Consider the following 19,045-nt stretch of genomic DNA (forward strand, 5'->3'; position numbering starts at 1 on the left):
GCTTAAAAGTAGCCTAAAATTTGTCTTAAATCTTCACCTTCTCTCCAGCTGAGACAGGACATGGATTTCTAAACCCAAGAGGAGAAAACAATAATTAAAAGAAGTAAATAAATCCTTGCATGATTCTTTAGACATGAGGGGGTGGGGCAATCAGAAAAGGAGACAATGATTTCCTCATCTTCTGTACACTCTTCGTGGGTGTCAGCCCATATCACCCTTCTAAAAGGTTCAACATTCAAGGTAAGACTTTGTGAGAAAAATCTCCTTGGTCAGAGAGTTCTGACAGTGGTAAAATTCCTTTCACAGTGGTAAATACAGAATCCATGAAGAGTCTGGAAGGGACCTTAAATTTAGTTCACCTAATTCCACCCCCTGCCATGGGCAGGGACACCTTCCACTGTCCCAGGCTGCTCCAAGGCCCAATGTCCAGCCTGGCTTGGACACCTCCAGGGATCCAGGGGCAGCCACAGCTGCTCTGGGCACTCATTTCACCCTCACAGGGAAGAATTCCTTCCCCATATCCCAGCTAACCCTGCCAACTGGCAGTGGGAAGCCATTCCCCCTTGTTCTGTCATGCCAGGCGTTTGCAAAATCGAGCACTCTACTGATACACTTATTTACTTAATGAATATTTTCAGTTTTAGAAAAGACCTGGTATGCAAAGGAAACGCTGCCAATTCTGCAAACCCTCCTGAAGAATAGAGCTCTTCGCCAAAGAGCATAAAATATTTATGGGTGCAACCATAGCTTTGTGGCTTCCACTCTTAGCGTGAATTCACTCTTAAAAGACCAAATATCAGAGAGGCACTTCAACATGAATTTTAAAATCATTGAAAGAAATCAGTGATTTTCTAACACCTTCTTTTCTCCCCCACAGGTATTTTGTAAAGCCATGCAAATACAGAGCTATTGCAGAACCAAGGCAATGCATCCCCAAGAATTGCAAACTTGGATTATTTTCTTTTAATTCTTCCAAGTCTACAAATTTTGCTGTGAGGCAGCAGGGCGAGAAGTGAGAAGGTGACAAATCAACCTTGTGAATGTCAGCAGTGTCAGTGAACAAGAAGAAACAGAACAATACCACTCATCATTTCCCAAAGTATGTTGAAGTGTGGTCTGTAAAAAGTAGCTGACCTTGAAATTTGCTTTTTCTCTCACTGAAGCAAATAAAAGTGACCCCATTCTCGAGACACACAGGCAGCGAGGTCTTGTCTGTCCATCCCTGCTCTGCCCAGCCACCATCTTACAGATGCTGCATGGATCCACCATGGAAAACAACTACCAGCACCAGCATTCCCCTTGGAACCCTCGGTGCCAACTGAGCCTTTTAACATTTCACTTCCACCTCAGCAACCAAAGCTTCGCCACGGAACAACTCCTCAGGCTCTCACTGCAGGAAACGACCTGCGCAGCCCACGGCACAGAGACCTACCTGTCGCTGCTGGTACTGCTGCTGCTGCTGAGGGAGTCGCTGCTGGAGGATCTGCTCCGGGAGCCGCTGCCGCTGGGGGAGCGGGCAGGCCGGGCGGCCTGGCTGGCCAGGCGCTGCGGGGACTGTGTCCTGGACTGCGATGAGTGCGGCGAGCGGCTCCGGCTGTGCTGGTAGTTCCGCTCTGGCCTTCTGCCTCGTACCTCCCGTGTAATGTCATCCCTGTAGATATCCCTGTGTACCACACTGGGCAATGTAAACTGCTCCCGGGCCCTAGGTTCGTATCGGGGGTCGTGAGCGTCAAAGCGGTTTGGACTTCGGCTCCGAGAAGTGTAATAGAGCCCGTGTTGTAAGGTCCGCTCCCGAGGGTCTCTATAGTAATCCTGATCGTAATGTCTCGTCCGATCAAATCCGCCCGTCCCCCGCTCATGGTGTCCATAGGCACTATGTTCATAAGCACGCTCCCTGTTATCTGAAGCCCTGCATTTGGGAAGGGGGAAAAATATCGCATCAGAAAGGGGCAGGCACAACCAAAAGCAAATCATGCAAACATTCATGGCAGCACTCGACTTATTGTTGCGACTGCTTCTCCACTAACCAGCAATAACCTATCAAGCAAACAATGACAAATTTCAAAACATTTTACTTGACTCCAAAGTTATATTTGTATACAATCAAGCTGAGCAATCATTTTGGTTTAATCACAATATGGGGCTTTCATGACCAGCAACTTGCCTGCACAGGAATAAAAATTCTGCTTTCCCATGCAGAATCCTCATTTCAATTGTTCTTTTTCTTTTAAATTCTGTAAACAAGAAAAACTTTATGGTTGTGGACATCATCATTAACTTCTTCTTTTTCTCTCCATTTTTGCTTAAGAGCTTCAAAAAAATTTTTTTTCAAAATTTGGTAACTACTGGAGCTCTTGTAATTATCCTTCTGCAAAAATGGCATCACAAAATGGGCTGTAGCCATGAAAGCCTCCATGCAAAGCATGACCCAGAGGTAAAAAGCTGCTTTCAAAAGGGGTGGCATAACCCATAGAGATTTCCCAGAAAATTAGGGGCTTTCCTGTTGCTGCTCTAAAATATTTTACCCTCTTAGAGGGAATTTTTGCTTTGACCAGATTGCTATAATCATTCATTGTAAAAGTTATGGATGCTAAAGAAACTTCTCCATTACTAATGCTGGAACTGCAAGGATGCAGGTTCCAGAACATACTAAGACCCTACACATGGACTGGGAATCCAGTTTTTAGGCAGTATTTTTGTTTGGACTGCTGCAATCAGAGAATTTCTATCTGCACAAGCTGCTGCTTTCCAGCAGCTACAGTCCAGTTCATTTCAGTGTTTTGAACATTTTAAATTGAGAAAGGCTTGCTGATGTTCTGAGTTAGTGTGATCTCTCATATAAAGAGATTGACAGATAAAGGAACACTACAAATAGTTGAGTATTTCAATTTAGACAAGTACCAGGATGGTACATCTTAGTTACATCTACAAAATGGAAGATCCAGAATGGTTACTTTGAACATTTAAAGAATACTTCTAAAATTCTAAATATGTTAGGGTAGCCAAAATTAATTTAAAAATTAATTATCCATCTTACAAAGGACATTTCAACCTTTTTTTTCAGCCTTCTCTCTCAGATTCTTCCTTTAGAATGTGTTATGAGTCACTTCAGTCTCCTGAATCCTGACAACCCAATTCTGCCTCTTGCCTCCTCCTCCTCTCCTGCATCACAGCTCTAGTTTGAATGGCAGAAATATTTCAGGGATCTTTTATAAACTGAAAATGGGATTTGAATCTTTTTTCGATTAGCATCTCAGGAAGTTCCTTCCATTCCTTCTCCAATGAATCACTAGATCCTTAATCCTCTCAATATATTCACTCTCTGTTGTTAAATTGTAACTCATATCAAGCTTTCTTATAGGGCTCCCTCACATCTTGCCTACATTTTTTTCTCTCAAATGATATATAAAAGACTATTTAACCAGTGCAAGAGAATGTCATTATCTTCTACATCTGCTTGAAATTCATTGTTGCGTTTCTATTTCCATTACCTCTTGCTCGCAACAATGGAATTTTGAAAGCTATTTCAGAATCTGGCACAGAAATGTGTCTCTGTTTTGGTTCTTTTTTCCCCCTTTTGAAGGACCAAGATCAACAATTTTACAAACGATTGCATTTAGCATCCTACAAAGTGTTAATCAGTGAGAGCTGATTTAATGAGGTCAGAGAAAAAGCAGTATTTTCTAGCAGGTTACTGCTACAGAGCTGACAGAAAGAACAAATCCTTATCCATGAGAAGGACACAGAAGACAGACAGAGGAAGCAGAGCTGAACAGCTACTGGCTACAGTGCTTTCTTCATTTATCTATTAGTACTAAGTGCTACTGGAGTTAGTGGAAAGAGAGGGTTTGACTTGGGTTAGGAGAGGGGCTAATATACACAGGGCAGGACATACCAACCTTTTCCAAGTGTGGAAACACGACCTATATTCCCAATTAAATCTAGGGAGAGAATTGTGAACATAACTTCCCCAATTTTGGCCCCTCTTACAGGGGTAATCCACCTTCTTAATGGGCAAGGGTGTCAAATGATATTTTAGATGAACCAACAAGAAAAAAAAAAAATCTTAGTGACAAGACACAAAAAAAAATTCCACTGGACGGAAGTAGTCCCAGACTGAAACTGTAACTCTGAAACCCCCAGACTTCTTTCTTGAGACAGAAGGCACTTAAATAGATCCATAATTTTAATTTCCAGCCCTAAGTCTGAATCAAGCAGCTGGTAGAAGATCCCCCGAGGCCCGAGGGCCCTCACGCTGCTGCCAGCAGGCATCCTCTGGCCGCCTTGGTAACCATCCAGCCCAGTCACTTCTCACTGGTGTATCCACAAACGGGTATTAGCACCACGTCCTTAAAGCTAAAGTATGTTTAATGTGGAGCAGCAGAGCTTTTTAAGAGACTAGATAGTAATCCACTCCCCATGGCTACTGGCGTCTTGACTGTATACCATCCAATAAATTCAAGGCAGTAGTTCTTATCCCAGCTTTAAAAAAAAATAAACTATAATTTCCAAAATTTAGTAATGTCCGTCATCTCTTTTTGCCAATACCATCAGAAAGAATAATCCCAATAACTTGGAAATGATGTAGATCCAAAATGGAACCATCACAAGCTGCCTTCGGTCTTCTCCATCCAAGCGTTATTTCCATGGCTAAGAGTTGTCGGTAGAATCCAAGGGGCCGCATCATTAAAGTCTACTCTGAATTTTGTGGTGACAATCCAATTAACATACCCGCTGCGTATAGAAAGAACTGAGAGCTAGGCATCAAGCTTTCACCGAATTCTAGGCTCTAGTATTCCGAAGATACTCCACAGAGAACTTCACCACATGTTGTAGAGTAAGATAACTCCATCTGGCAGCAGGGATACATCCAGCAAGGCCTTAATATTATCCAAGAAATGGGATCGCTACTTCTAGAAAAGAGTAACTCCAATATCGATGCTGGCCAAAGGAAATCTTCCATCTTAAAACCACCTTATTTCAAGTGTAGGTAGATATCCAACCAGCTGCAGGACACATCCTCTATGGATCCACAAGGTACCAGCCACTGGGATAGAAATCACTTCCGTTTCCAACCCAAAATAGGAAACATAGATAATTCCCAAAATTTTAAATCCATCTGGGGGCCCTAGATACGAGTTTGTGTTTCTCACCATATCAAATACAAAATACCTGCCTAGAGAAACCTTGGAACTTACCCATCAAGTCTCCGCTCATAACGTCCTTCCCGTGCATGAAGTGATGGTGGGGGGCCATAAGTGGGCCCCCCACCACCTCCTCTGAACCCAGAAACCTCTCTACTACGAGATGCTATGGAAACTGTATCATCCAATCCCCGCGCAGCACTGGGAATGGTTCCTGGCTCATTATAATCCGTCCGTAGGTCTCTATCTCCCATTTTGTTGACAGAGTTGTGTGCCTTCTGGGCACTTTTGATGTCCACAAAATCCACAAATGCTGCCACTCCGCCTTCCGACCCCCTCTTAGGGAGGATTTTGACACTTTCGACACGTCCATATCTGGAAGAGAAGCAAAGCAGAGCACACACATTAGTGCTGGTGGGAAGAGACCACGTTTAATAACATTGCCTCCTGCAAAATCAACATCCAACCCTTCACCCTTCCCCTGTGCCAGGAAAATCAATCATTGGGAGATACCAGGAGGAGAAAAGCCATTTGGAAAGAGAAAAAAGCCATTTAAACTTTCCATGGTTACATTTAAACTCCTTTCTGGAAGTGTGGGGAGCCTACCATGGGATCGCCCTTTTTATAGCAACAGAGCAGCAGCAGCTGAAGAAATAGAAAGGTGTTCATAACCAGAGCACCCTCCACATCGTTAGTCTGACACAATTAAAGAGGCACAATTAAAACAAAACTGTGTCACGAGGAAAAATACAGACAGCCAACAATTTTCTTAGGAAACAAACGACCTTGATACAGCAATTCCACTACTTCGATCTGTATTTAATCCAGAGTCTTCACTGTGATCCTCACTCCTGATCCCAAACCCGTTTCCTTCCACACCTAGCAGGACACACGGACCCCCAGACTCAGGTGCTGCTGGGGTTCAGACCCACAGCAGACCCAGCTGCCCAACAGGAGCTGAGAAATGCCAGAGGGAATATGACACCACCCTACGTAATGTATGTTAAGTAACTGCAACACTGGCACTTATGGATGAGTAAATGTCTATGCAAAATAAAAATAAACCCAAACATGTTTGTGTACACAAGGAAACAAGATGTAAAAACATATTTAAATAACTTGCATCCACTCACAGTAGAAAGGACAAGCTGGGCGGGATGAGCACAGTGACATTTTAACAGCCAGCAACTGCAGGGTTTGGGTGCTCAGTTCTCTCTGCCAAAAGATTCTGAGCAAAACAGGGAAAAGCTCTGAACTGCAGCTGGTAATCCAGGAGAAAAAAAGGCAGAAGTGTATTTCTGAATGTGCCGACAGAGAGGAAAGGGACGCACAAATAAAAAACCTAATCAGGAAGTATTTGTAAACTCCATGAAGAATTACTGTGAAAAAATTTCTATGCACAAAGGCAGCACAAGGCCGGGCAGATGTAAACAGACCTTACACAGGCAAAACTGTTCTCAGCCACACACACAGGGAGAAGGGAATACAACCACCAGGCTGAGGCACACACGCTGTCAGATCCCCGAGCTGCCTCGGTTTCATGCCTGGCTTTTCCTACACCTTACAATTTCATCATTGTTGTTGGATGACTAATCCTTAAATACGATCTGAAAACCTGCCTCGCTGACTGCTGCCTTCTCATTCCAGCCTGACCTACTACACTTACATATAACCTGGTTTGGATTTAGAGCCCTTTTTTCCCTGGTTTATACTCCACTGAACACGGCTGTACGCACAAACAAGAGCATCTTCCAAGAAAAAAATAAATGCCTTGTTGGGCATAAAGAGACACAGTCACACGCAAGACACGTTCCTGCCTCTCAGCTGTCCCGGGCTGAGCTTGTCACCTTCGTGCCCCTGTGTTAATTCTTGGGAGTTTCCTAATCTGTAATGCTCTGGTTATTTATTTATTGTTTCTTTGTATTTTATTTAATTAAAAGCTTCAAATAATGGCAAATGGAACTGCAGGAAAGCTGCTTCTCAAAGCATGCTCTCTTTGGAAGCTGGATTTGGTTATCTTGCCTTGCAAGTAAGATTTAGAAAGCCCAGAAGAGTAGAGGAGATGGTTAATAAAATCTGTGTGAGGAAAAAAAATGGCCTAATTGGATGTGGCAGATGCAGGGAGAGCAGGAGAGGGAACAGGAAAGGAAGGAGAGGGAAGGAAAACAGGAAAAAGCCTATTTGAGAAAATGTTCGTGCCATGAATGAATGTGACAAAAAATATGGAAAGTAATTAGGAATCCTAGTTAGGATCACCCTTTAACACATTTCAGTGTCAGTTCTCTGCAAACAAAGATGGACCCTCACACCTAAACCATGTACCTCCCAAACTGACTGGTTAGAATACATGCTTTCCTTTTGCTCACTGTGTTTACACGTTCAGTTTCTGGCAACATGAGCCTGTACTTGCCTTCAATCTTCAGGGGGGAACAGGATTAGGATACTGTTGATAATGGTATCAATATCCCTAAAATCCTAGCTGTCCTTTGACTGTAGCCACCATGGCCACCTCACATGAAGCACTGCCTGCCAGTGACATTAGAGCTGGGCTCTGAACAACTGCCTGCTCCCCACCTTGACAATTACTGCCTAACTCTGAAATCCTAACACGTACAGGTTATTATACATACACAGTCAGAATTGTCATTCCTTTGCTGTAGAGGATGCAGAATGTGTTTAAAATGTTCAAATATCAGAGCTCATGCTGCCCAGAAAGCAGACAGGATACAAAACACCAGTGTAATAATGTCCCCATCTACCACAAAACCCACCTAGCAAAGGTGTGACTCTTCCCAATATGAATTTTTATACTGGAAGAAGTATATTTCGGCTATTTTTTTTTTTTTTCATAAATATGAAATGTATGGGAGAGGCTACTACTGTATAGTGCTGCAGCCATGGTGGTAAATCACTCCACTCCGAGACGGCGCCTGTTAATCCCCCGTTATCCAGATACATAAATATACGCTGTGCTTCAGTGTCCTGCCCAGGCACCCTTGACAGGCCCCGAGGATAATCTGTGGCAATCGCCTTTGCTGAAAGCGAGGGAGGCAGGCAGGAGGAGGAGAAAGGGAGCAGAAGCGGGGGATGAAAGAAAACTGAGGAGGAGAGAGCCCTGAGTACTGCAGGGGAGCTGCTGGAAGAGGAAGGTTTGCCTCAGTCCTGTGACTGCAGATATCCTTCGGTCCCCACCGCCAGGATCAATGTGCGGAGTGATCCGGCCCGGCCGCACCCATTGGCGCCTCTCCGAGCTGCTCCTGTCTTGGCAGATGCTGCCGGGAGGAGACCAGGGGGAGAGGAGGGAGATCTGCAGTGCTGCATCACCACACGGCTTCACTGCAGCACAGAAACATTACAAGGAAAAAACCACGACACTTTCTGAAGGGCCGGGGGAGGAGAGGCAGCAAGAGCACTGCGCTTCCTTACACTGAAGCAAGGCAAGATGGAGGTGAACATGTTCCGAGGAGTAACCTTTGTCCAGGCAGAGGGCTGGGAAGAAGGGACAAAAGGCCAGGGGAGGCATGGCCACAACCTTTGGTAGCGCTGGCAGAACAGCTTCTCTCAACCTTCGCCTCATATCACTACACCTGTGCGTCAGCCCTTCCCAAGGCTGCGTTTTGCAATCACTGCCAGTCCAACAGAAACAAAGAGGTGCCTTCGCTCGGGCAGACTCGAATGAAAACAAGGCCTTTTAGTGCCTCTTCCCGTCCACAACGCCTGCAGATTAATCATTAGCTCCACATCGTAAAGAAGGCGGCCGAGGCCATGTTTTCCGGAGGGGTTTATAGTTCAACCTGAAGCGAAGGAGACAAGGACATGGGGAGCTGTTATGTCACCAAGCCCCTCCACCAGCACAGCACGACCGAAGCACCCGGCTGTAAACACACATCAAGCAGCCCTTGCAGAAAAAAAGTTGCCCAATAATCACTGCTCGAACAAAGCCACACTAATCCAGCTTTTCAGACAAAGAAAAGGAATTCATAATTTAAGCATTATCGGTTTATTCACTGCAGATCAAAGCACCTCTGTATTCAAGCAGCTGAAATGTCTCTGGGCTCTTGGCACAGCTGCTCAGCATGTTTCCCTCGCTCTGCAGCCCTTCCTCCTCCTCAGCTCTTCCTCCCAAACCAGGAGACAGCTCAGCCAGGATGGGAGACGCAGCCTCTGCCAATGCAGAGCCGGGCTGGTTCCTCCTCCCCAGGAGCAACGTGTCACCCAGGCACAGCCAAAGTCATCCCACACCCTACAGCCTTCCCTACCCCGGGGATCAGCACCTCGGCTTTCCAGCTCTAATAAACCATTTCAGCTCGGCTGCTCACTCTGAACACTTTCCTGCACAGTCCCTGCTGCTTCAAGCAGAAGCATTCAAAACAAAGCATGGGCTATCAGAATGCCAGCCAGTAATTGTGTAGTGAGCAAACCTTACTGTTTAGTTGCAATATTCTATAAACTGATTAGGATCTTTATAGGAAGATCTGTACATGATAAGAAGAGGTGGGTTGAAGTGAGGGAGATTTGTTTTTAATATAAACCAAATTCCACCTTAAATCACACTATCGTCCTATTTCTCTTGCTGTGCTTCCCACAGGTTTGTGAAGACCTTTCATACCCAACCATCTTCATCACTGCAGAGTTCTGCAGGTCAGCTACATTCCAACCAAAGAAACTTCACCACATTTTCATTTAGAAGCTGGTGCTGTGCTCCATTCCACTACTAAATGTAACAGACACTGCAGGACCCAAAATAACACAGGAGCTTTTTCTGTGTGTTTCTGCACCACCCATTACAAGCATGATTTGACAAGCTGCTCCGATACAGCAGAACATCCCAGTATTTTGTATTCACTCAGGTTCCCTTTGACTGCAGTCAGGTATCTTTAGCCATCTGAAAAGCTCAGCTGATTTTGCTGTACCACACTCAAACTGCTTCCTCCTCTGTGATTATATAACCCTAGCAAGCCCCAGCCTGCATTATTCAGTAAAACGCTCGCACAGCTTGAAGCTTTCCTTGGCCAATCACATTCCTCTGGCTTTGCTGTTATTTCATAACAAAATAATGTGTCCTGAAATAATACTTCACCAGATGTTTGTGCCTCTTCTCCTTACTCCTGACACCAAATCAGTCCAAATACCCCACACTAGGGGTACTCCAGCCCTGCACAAAGCAGGTCTGCTCTAGGTACAGGGAAATCCAGGATGTGCAGCCACTAAACCACCATAAAGCAAGATGCCATCACGCTCCATGGGGATTTTTATGCAGGCTAAAGGATGTCTGTTAAGTCCATGAACATCAGTTCTAGCGTCTTCTGCTATCATGGATGCTCATTTCACAGCCTGAGAGACTTGGCCCACCACAACAGCACGTGCAGCCACCTCCCAGCCAGAGAATACACAAAATAACACAGCAAATAGCAGCACCAATCACACTGGGATCTTACCAACAGCAGGACACCGAGCCACAGGGACAGCTATCCTGCAGAAATCCTGTTTGGAGTTGAGCACCAGCCTCCAGTACCACCAGCTCCCTGCAGGAATCACACAGTGAGCGTCTCCCGCCCGCACCGCTCACAAAAGGTGTTTAATATTCACCACTGAGAGAGTTCCTGAGCCAGCAACACAAAGGGAACTTGTGTCTCTACACGGGCGTTTGCAAAGATTACGGCACTACAGCTGATCTCAATGAGGGCAGTGATACAATAAATGAAATACACAGCAGTTCCAACACACTTATCCTAAGGAAATGACATTCCTCCATCTTCCAAGCTTCATATGCATTATAGCCACCTGCTTTACTGCCATAAAATTTATATATACACTTAAATTTTTTTTTTAGAAAGGCAATTTCATATGTAGAGCGATATAAGATGGTATTTCACCATCTCCTGAGAAGCACATGTCTTTGGAATGAAACTGTGCCTCAAGTAATGCAGAGCATTACTCAAAATTTGACAGTATCATCACATGTGTGGCATGGAAGGATACTTGAGGACTGAGAAACACAAAAAAATCAAGACATCTAAATAAAAACTACTCAAAATTGCACTGACTGTTTCATAAATACAGTAACTAATGTGCAGCAGACACCAAAATCAGGCTCAGACCATTGAGAAGAATGTGCACAGGACTGGGATGAAAATCATTCCAATTCATTGAGACAGATCTTGATACAAACGAGCAGAATCCCACCATCCTGGAAAACTACACTTAATTTTTAGTCTAACAAATGTGGAGAACTGTCACCTGTTGAGCTACAATCACTTCACTTGGTAGGACTACCTGGGCCAGCAGCGGCACTCAGGGGAGACCAGGAGCAGTATTTACTATGGACAACTTGATACCAAGTCCTGGTTGGCTCCCTCACCAATTGTGTCCTTCACACACTCCACAAACCTCCCAGACTGCTTCCTCTCTGCTATGTTTCCAGCAGATATGTAGTAGGTTTAAGTCCCTCACAAGAACAAGAGTGATCATGAGACTTCTCCCAGCTGCTTAGAGAATATTTCATCTATCTCTTTATATGAAACTGGTCTCCTGGCTGGATGGTTTAGAACAGACTCCCACTGGGATATTTGCCTTGTTAGCCTTCCCACCATTATTTCCCATAAACACTGAACCCTGTCGTCACTATCGTTACCCTCTAGACAATCCAAACACTTCCTAACACACAGGGCTACCCCACCATCTGTCCTTTCTTGCCAATTCCTTTTCAAGAAGTCATAGCCATTCACTGCAGAACTCCAGTAGTGTCAGCCATCCCCACCATGATTCCATAATGGTGACTCATATCATCATCTCCTGCTGTGCAATGGTTTCCAGCTCCTCCTGTTTCTCACCTGTGCTGGGGGCACTGGTGCAGATCAATTGCTGTGTCTATAAAGATAACACATAGTGAGTGGCTGGGACAGCACTCCAGCCCATCACAAGTAGAAAAGCTCATCCATGACTGATAAATCCAGGAGATGTGCAGCTTTGAAATCCTTCACCTTCCCAGTGCCAAGCAAAATAAAAGCTCCTTGTATCACAAGAAGCTCAGGTTTTCGAGCCACACCAAGAACAGCCCTTGTGACAACAATGATTCAGAAACACGCCCTAATTACCAAGCTCCCATCATTTTCTAGATTACAATCTGAGATGCTTTAAAACCTGTTTAGAGTGATCTTTATTGCTCTGTGACCTTTGGGGGGAGAAAAACAACGTTCTTCAGGGCATTCCCTGCAGCTCTTCTTCTAGTAATAAAGATCTTCAGGGAAACGTCAAAATCCAGGAACAGAAACAATCACCCAGGTTACAGAGCTCAGCCAGACAATCCTGGGATGAAGCCTGAGCACAACTCTCATACTTCTACACTCCTGCTCCCAACACCCAAAGCACTCGAACCTGGACCCCTCTGGACTTTGCAGCTCCCTCTGGCCCCCGGCAGCACTCAACGGGAAATCTCCCAACTCTCAACTACAAACGGGGGTTTTGTTAATGAGATACAGCACGGGTTCCTGCCACGCACAGAAAACATCCAGGGCTTTGTCTGCACTCGTAATCCGTCCCTAAGAGATGACAAAGTAGGAAATTAAAAAGCTAGCATAGGCACATTCACTGATACTCCTGATACTTCTGGTATTTAGGAGCAAAATGCTCAACAGATCAGACAGTCCAGAGATAATGCCATGCTGGAACAAGCGCTTGCCTCTTTCTTTACAGCTCAGCCAAATGCTCCATTTTAAGACCCCAAGTAAGAGTGATTCCCAATGAAGGAATTTTATTTATGTCTTTACTGCAAAGTGACCTTTTGGATACTGCTGAACTATTAATATACAAATGGAATTATTATGTACCATATAGGGAAGAAACAGAGTTTTTAAACCTGGTTTTTCATAGCTCCCACTTTCAGTAGCAAGGATTTCATCCAAGAGTCAACACACCAAGAAATTTTTCTGCAACCCCCATGACAACCAGTTCTGCCATAGATCAGCTGTTGTAGCCAACACACATCAGGTCACATCTGAATATAGGTGCATCCATTCCTTAAAACACAGACCAGTTCTACTGCAAGACCCCCAGGACACGGAAGAGCCCCAAGGAACAGTCCCAGCAACTTTTCAAACCAGGAGCTGAGAGGAGGGCGGGGGAGCTGAACCCATGCTTTGGACATGGGGATTACACGAAGCTGGATGAATAAAAACGCCTCTCAGCACTCCATGCAACATCTCACTGGGCTACATTTAATATCCTCCCCACCCCAGTCAGCAGTTCTGCTGCCGGCAGCACAGGAGAACCCAGCATTGCATCAGCCCAGGCAGAGCTCCACCGCGCCAGAGCGAAGGGCTCGACACAACATCAGCCACTTACAGCTGCCAGGGTAACCAGATGAGGCACAACCACCTCAGCCAGCCAGAACAGAGAAAGTCTCTTACTAAGGCACTTTTCTCAGTTGTTTCTTTGGAACAATCAAGGAAAAGCACAGAAGCACCCATAGCTTATTGGTATATATATTATTAAAAAAAAAAAAATCAAAGCAGCTTTGTGAGCAGAACTAATGAAGACTCATTTCTTACGGATGCATGTCTTGAGGTTGAATTCTCTGGCGTCCAATAACTGCCAGTTCCCACTGCTGCTTTTCCCACGGTCAGGAACACCTCTCTCCCATGTGGATTCTTTAATGTCTAATAAGGGCTGTGCTCTCACTGCAGCTTTTCTCTCCATGGGGTCGCTAATCAGGTCTCTCTCCTCTATTAAAACCACTTGTTTTCACAAAACTCAAAGGAACGTCATGTCTCTGAGACTGAATACCCCGTTCGCCCTCAGGTTTAGCTGATACTGGCAAATGGGTTCAAAATTGATTAGGGAAGATATATATACACATGGTAGAAATACTTCAGTCTTGGTCTCCAAGCAGATCACTTGGAGACCAAGATCACTATAAATATCACTTATTTGTAGAAGCACAGAAAGGTTACAGAAATATGTAGGAACTCTGCATGTTCAGCTGTGCTGTCTCAAGCACAACAAGCTCTGATTCTTTATCCCCAACCTACACAGATGCGCACTGTCACGTTCCTACACGCCAGACACAGAGCCGCCGAATTCCATCTCCAGGGCATTTTTTTTTTTTCCAGCTTAAAGCATAATCTGCAGATTTGCTTCAAAAACACCAGTGGTGATAGCCTACGTTCAACACTTTCTGCAGGGGAATTGCTCAAGCCTGTTCTTTTGCGTGACTGATTTTAGGATTTGTTTGGATTTGATGTTAAGAATGCACCACACTGCAACTGTAGGGGAATCTCTTGATTAATCGAGTTTTTTTCATTCTTACATGAAAGGGTAATTCCCCATCTCACTTTTGCTTCTCCAAGCTCTGCTTTGCATGTATTCAGCAGCAGATGGAGGAAAATGCAGAGTCACAACATTATGGTCTCCCTGCCACGCTGCAGAGCACTTGAGATGTGGATCACCTTGAAGTTTGGAAGTCTTGGTCCCACTGGTACAGACTTCTCCAGCAACAGCCATTTAGAACCTCTTCTCCAAGGTTTTGTATGCTTTCCAGAAAATTATACTTCAGAAGGAAAAAAATGTTTATCTGTCTGCAGTCCCTGAGACTACCTCAAGTGATGGAACTCCTCTCTCCCCCCTCAAACTTCAACTGTGTTTGAACTAGTGACTGGCATCAGTTCAGCCCACAAGTTTGACAACTTGAAATTCATTTCTGACAGAAATCAGCCATGGATCCAAGGACTCTCGGTCAAATCCCCAATCACAAAAGCTCACCAATGCTAAGAGGTTATGATCTTGACACCAGAGAGGAAATCCAGCCAGTTCCCAGCCAGTCCAGCCACTCCCGCTCTGCCACACCAGCCAGTCACCAAACACAGATGTGCAAATGTTATTTCGTTGCTTCATTACTCACCGCTTCCATCGCCCTGGAGAAAGTGCTTGTCCCTGTGACTAAACCAACTGGCAGCACAGTCCTTGGCATGAGCCAGGTGTCAGCCCAAGGAAAATAATATTCCCCACTGACAAGCGCCCGGCAAGGGCCTGGCACACACTCGGGTGTGTTTTGTCTGCAGTGACTACCTGCGCTCCAGGCACTTTCTCCACAGGCAAGAGCCTGGGACTTTCCAGAGCCGAGCTCCTGAACCAGCCAGACTTTAATGGTTTTCCTTCTAGTGCAACTCAAAGTTGAGGTTTTGCAAAGCTGAGCTGGAAACTTGAGTTTCATCGCAACAACAGGGGAGGTTTCACACCTTGGCTTTATGAGCTGACTTAAAGGAGGCCTCCCCAAACCAAAGACTTGAGCAGAGCTGTATCTGGAGGTGAACACGTACTACCAGACCAAGAGGGCTCCTCCTGGGCTTCAAGGATACACCAATATAACTGCTGGTCCCTCATGTTATGCTGTTTTAGTGATGAACTTCACCTTTAAGCTGCAAAATCAGACTGACAGAAGCCAGGCAAGAGCATTAACTGCAGCCAACCCAGGGACTGTAAACTCTGAAAGGATGCAAAGGAAGAGATGCTTCCTGAGCTCAACTACTGCCAAAAATGGTGTATCTCACCATACCCACAACCAGCGTTATCATCTACAACATCAATCTTGAAGCCACCTCTATTTTTTAAATGTGACAAAGATTCTCTGCTACTAATTCTTCCAATAAGCTTTTTCAGAGTTAAGAAAAAGACCAAAGGTTTACTGAGACTTTGACTACAAGGCGGTGACTGTGCTGGACATTGGCTGTCTGGATACATATCCAGCTGCCTTCCTAAGAGCAGCATCTCACAGATCCTGTGAAATTAAATCAGATGTTGATTACATATACAAGGGAGATACTCATCCACCCTGAGCTTTTATTCCCCTCACAGTAAGAATGCTAATGAGGCCGGAAGACTTCTTTCCCCTCCAAAGATGACTTCTTTAAACATACAACTTGGCAATTTATTTTTCTTATTTTGCCCTATTAACTATTACAGGTCACCCGCAGCTGCCACGGAGAGCCTAAAGAGGGACATTTAAAGGAGCCTCTGTGATCTCTTTGGCAGCCATCACTGCTAATGAGGACGGGAGGTATTCACCCGGCAGAGGAGCAGATGGACCGCGGCGCAGAGCTTTGTGCCACGCGGAAGCCGTGAACACCTCAGTGAAGACACAGGGAAAGCTGTGACAGGAACACCAAGTTACTCTCAATGAATCTCATGGATAGCACACACAGGTCAGTTTTCTTCCTGGAGAAAAACTGTAGGTGATTCACTACTTGCTTAAATAAAATCATTAACAGTCTGGCTGCTCTTTGTGTTGAGCTGAAAGATGGTTTCAAATTCAGCTCTGACTGGGTACCTGACCACCTTCGTGACAGGAACTTGGTCTCAACACAGCTCTCATTTCCTACCAAACTGGGAATAATAAAAGACATGGAAGCTCTTCCATTTGGACAGAGAGGCAGCCAAGAGGAACACACACAGGTCAGAACTACCTCATCAGCAGTACCCAGCAGATAGCCCTGAAGATCGTCCATTCACCCTCCTTCCAGACACATCTGGATTTCTTTGGCTTCTCAGTGGAGAGATGAGAGCGCTCTCAGGGCATTTTGATCAGATGCAGAAGCTCACGCACCAGATCAAAGTGTGCTTATACAAAAAAAGCCCTTTTAGTATTAAGTTGTTGAGCCTGATTAAAAAGGGGAAGAGAAAGGAAGCTTTAAAAGCTCTCTTTTGTTCTTAAAAATGTCTGAGCCTCTAACCAGAACACGGTTGTTGCGAAAGACTGCTGCTCTCCTCCCACCATCAGTTGGTCTGAGCAGAAAACTGATGTTCCTTTCACATCCAAACTCTGCTCCTTCTCACCCAAGTCACCCCCAACGTCTGCACCTTGCACAAGGCACAGACACACAAACTAATCCAGAGCCAGCCACAACAGCTACAAAACACATTTCCAAAAATTCCATCCCAGGAAGGACGTTGTTTCTACCAAATTCAAAGGTGCTGCCTTCAATCTTTCCTGCTGACCAGGCTGCAGGAGGCGCTGGGATGTATCTGGTGTATTTATAAAAAGCCTGGAACAATGTTTGTTCTTTTACTGAAGGATGTTATCTTCACACTGCAGGATTTTACAGATTGCAGGAGATGATTACCGCAGGTTAAACTGTAACTACTGAAATGCACAAACCAAAGCACTTGCTGTGTTTTACTCATTGTCCAGGAGCCTTCATCACCTCTGAATGTGCTGCTGCAGAACAGTGGAGAAGATGGGTTTCAGGAGATCTGAGCTGCCATTACTCCCCAGGCAGAAAGGTGAAACCTCCGAGTAACTGTGTGTGTACAATCACCAGGTGGGAAACACTGCAGACTTGTAGTCTGGTGATGAAAAAAAGCAACTTCTGTCTGATTTTCATTAACGGTCCAAGGAATCTTCAAAACACCACAAAAACTTGAGTAAAGGAAAGCAGCAAGGCTGGTTGTACATTGTCAATTTCCATCCTCAGGCTCCTGTTCCTCCCACAAGATTCCTAAATCTGCATGCCAAAGATGCAGCTAAACTCAGAATCTTATTATGGAGAGCAATCATTTTTCTAGTTTATTCCTCAGTTCATTGTTTAGGAATGTTTGTCCTTGCAGTCTTTGGTTTCAGGGCGTTCTGAGACCTCAGCAAGTTCAATGAACTTAATAAAAAACACAAGTGAAGTATCTCACTGGTTCTTATTTTTGGTAGCTACAAATCCAGAGCATATCCAACCCAGTGGCAGCTCCACAACTCACACCCAACTGCAACTCTCCCAAAACCTTCAGCAGACTAAAAGCAGCCAGGAGGGGTAACCCTCAGTTCTGCCCCTTTGCAAACATCCTCAGAGAACAGTTTTGGTGTTTGTTATTTCTCAGATGCCTCTTCACACTTCACATGCAAAAGGGCATCTCCTCCTCTTCCTCACAACCCAACAGCAGCATGAAACCACAACAGCAAGACAAGCTGCAGTTGTGACACATCAGCTCATGAAAACAAAGCTCCTGAGGAGCTCCAGATCCATCCTGACTCATCACCTCATCCAATATCTGCCTTACACTCATTTGGATATTGACTTCCTTTTTTATGGAAAGCCAGTGAGTGCCTCTTTGCCCTCAGCAACGACAAGGACCTAATTTTGGACACACCTTAAGAGGTCAATAAGGTCATTTGCCAGGGAACTTGGCATGACTTTCTGGCCTATGAAAAGCAAGGAGGAATAAAAAACCAGTAAACAAGACTATCACTAAATGAATTTAAGCCTTTATTCATCTCCTGTTTTGACATGATCAATGGATTTAATACCTTTGTATGCCTCACTGGACTGGTAAGTTCTCAACATGTGAATCTGTTTTCTTGTACTCCGAAGGGATTATTTTACTGTTGTACCAAACGAATTTACAGTAAGGGCAAGAAATACCAAAAGCCAACATGGCTTTTGAACGGCTCAGCAACAACAGAACGTGCTGATACAAATAATCACAACTAAACACAGCCTGGACCTTTGAAGAAACTTCAGAGAAGAAACAATGCCAGCCAGGTTCAGCAGATGACAGAATTTTGTGACCAAGTGTCATCAACTTATCTTTCTACCACAGCTCAGTATATAAAAACACTTAATAGAAGCTTAGTCCAAATCTACACTCTTTGTGGCTTTTCATTAAGTTTCTTTGAAATAATTACCCAGCCTAGGCCATTGTGGCATCAACCAGCTGCCACCTCAAGTGCAGGCACAGAACAGAATCTGGAGCAGCCAAGCAGTGGATTTCAGCCTGCTCAGGAGCCACCCTCTGGACTCAGCCTGGGGGATCCAGGAGGCAGCTGCAGGCAGACACCGCCGGGCAACAAGCCAGACTGCCACCGAGGTGGTGCCTGTGCTGCTTCAGGGCACCTGGGATTAGTACTAGGAACAGAATTA

The 19,045-nt window shown here is 44.9% G+C and overlaps 1 protein-coding gene across 4 annotated transcripts in view; it reads right to left on the reverse strand.

Moving 5' to 3' along the window:
* The window catches only part of SPEN (spen family transcriptional repressor), a 66,097-nt gene that overhangs the window by 42,483 nt on the left and 4,569 nt on the right, over positions 1–19,045 (reverse strand). For all 4 annotated transcript variants that reach the window (XM_030231470.2, XM_030231471.2, XM_009095746.4 and 1 more), the window contains exons 2-3: positions 5,199–5,519; positions 1,433–1,909 (exon numbers count right to left, since the gene is read on the reverse strand). In XM_030231470.2, coding sequence (XP_030087330.1) covers positions 1,433–1,909; positions 5,199–5,519 — 798 coding nt within the window. The remainder of the gene's footprint in view (positions 1–1,432; positions 1,910–5,198; positions 5,520–19,045) is intronic.

The sequence above is a fragment of the Serinus canaria genome, chromosome 21 (assembly GCF_022539315.1).
Source record: "Serinus canaria isolate serCan28SL12 chromosome 21, serCan2020, whole genome shotgun sequence".
NCBI lineage: Eukaryota > Metazoa > Chordata > Aves > Passeriformes > Fringillidae > Serinus > Serinus canaria.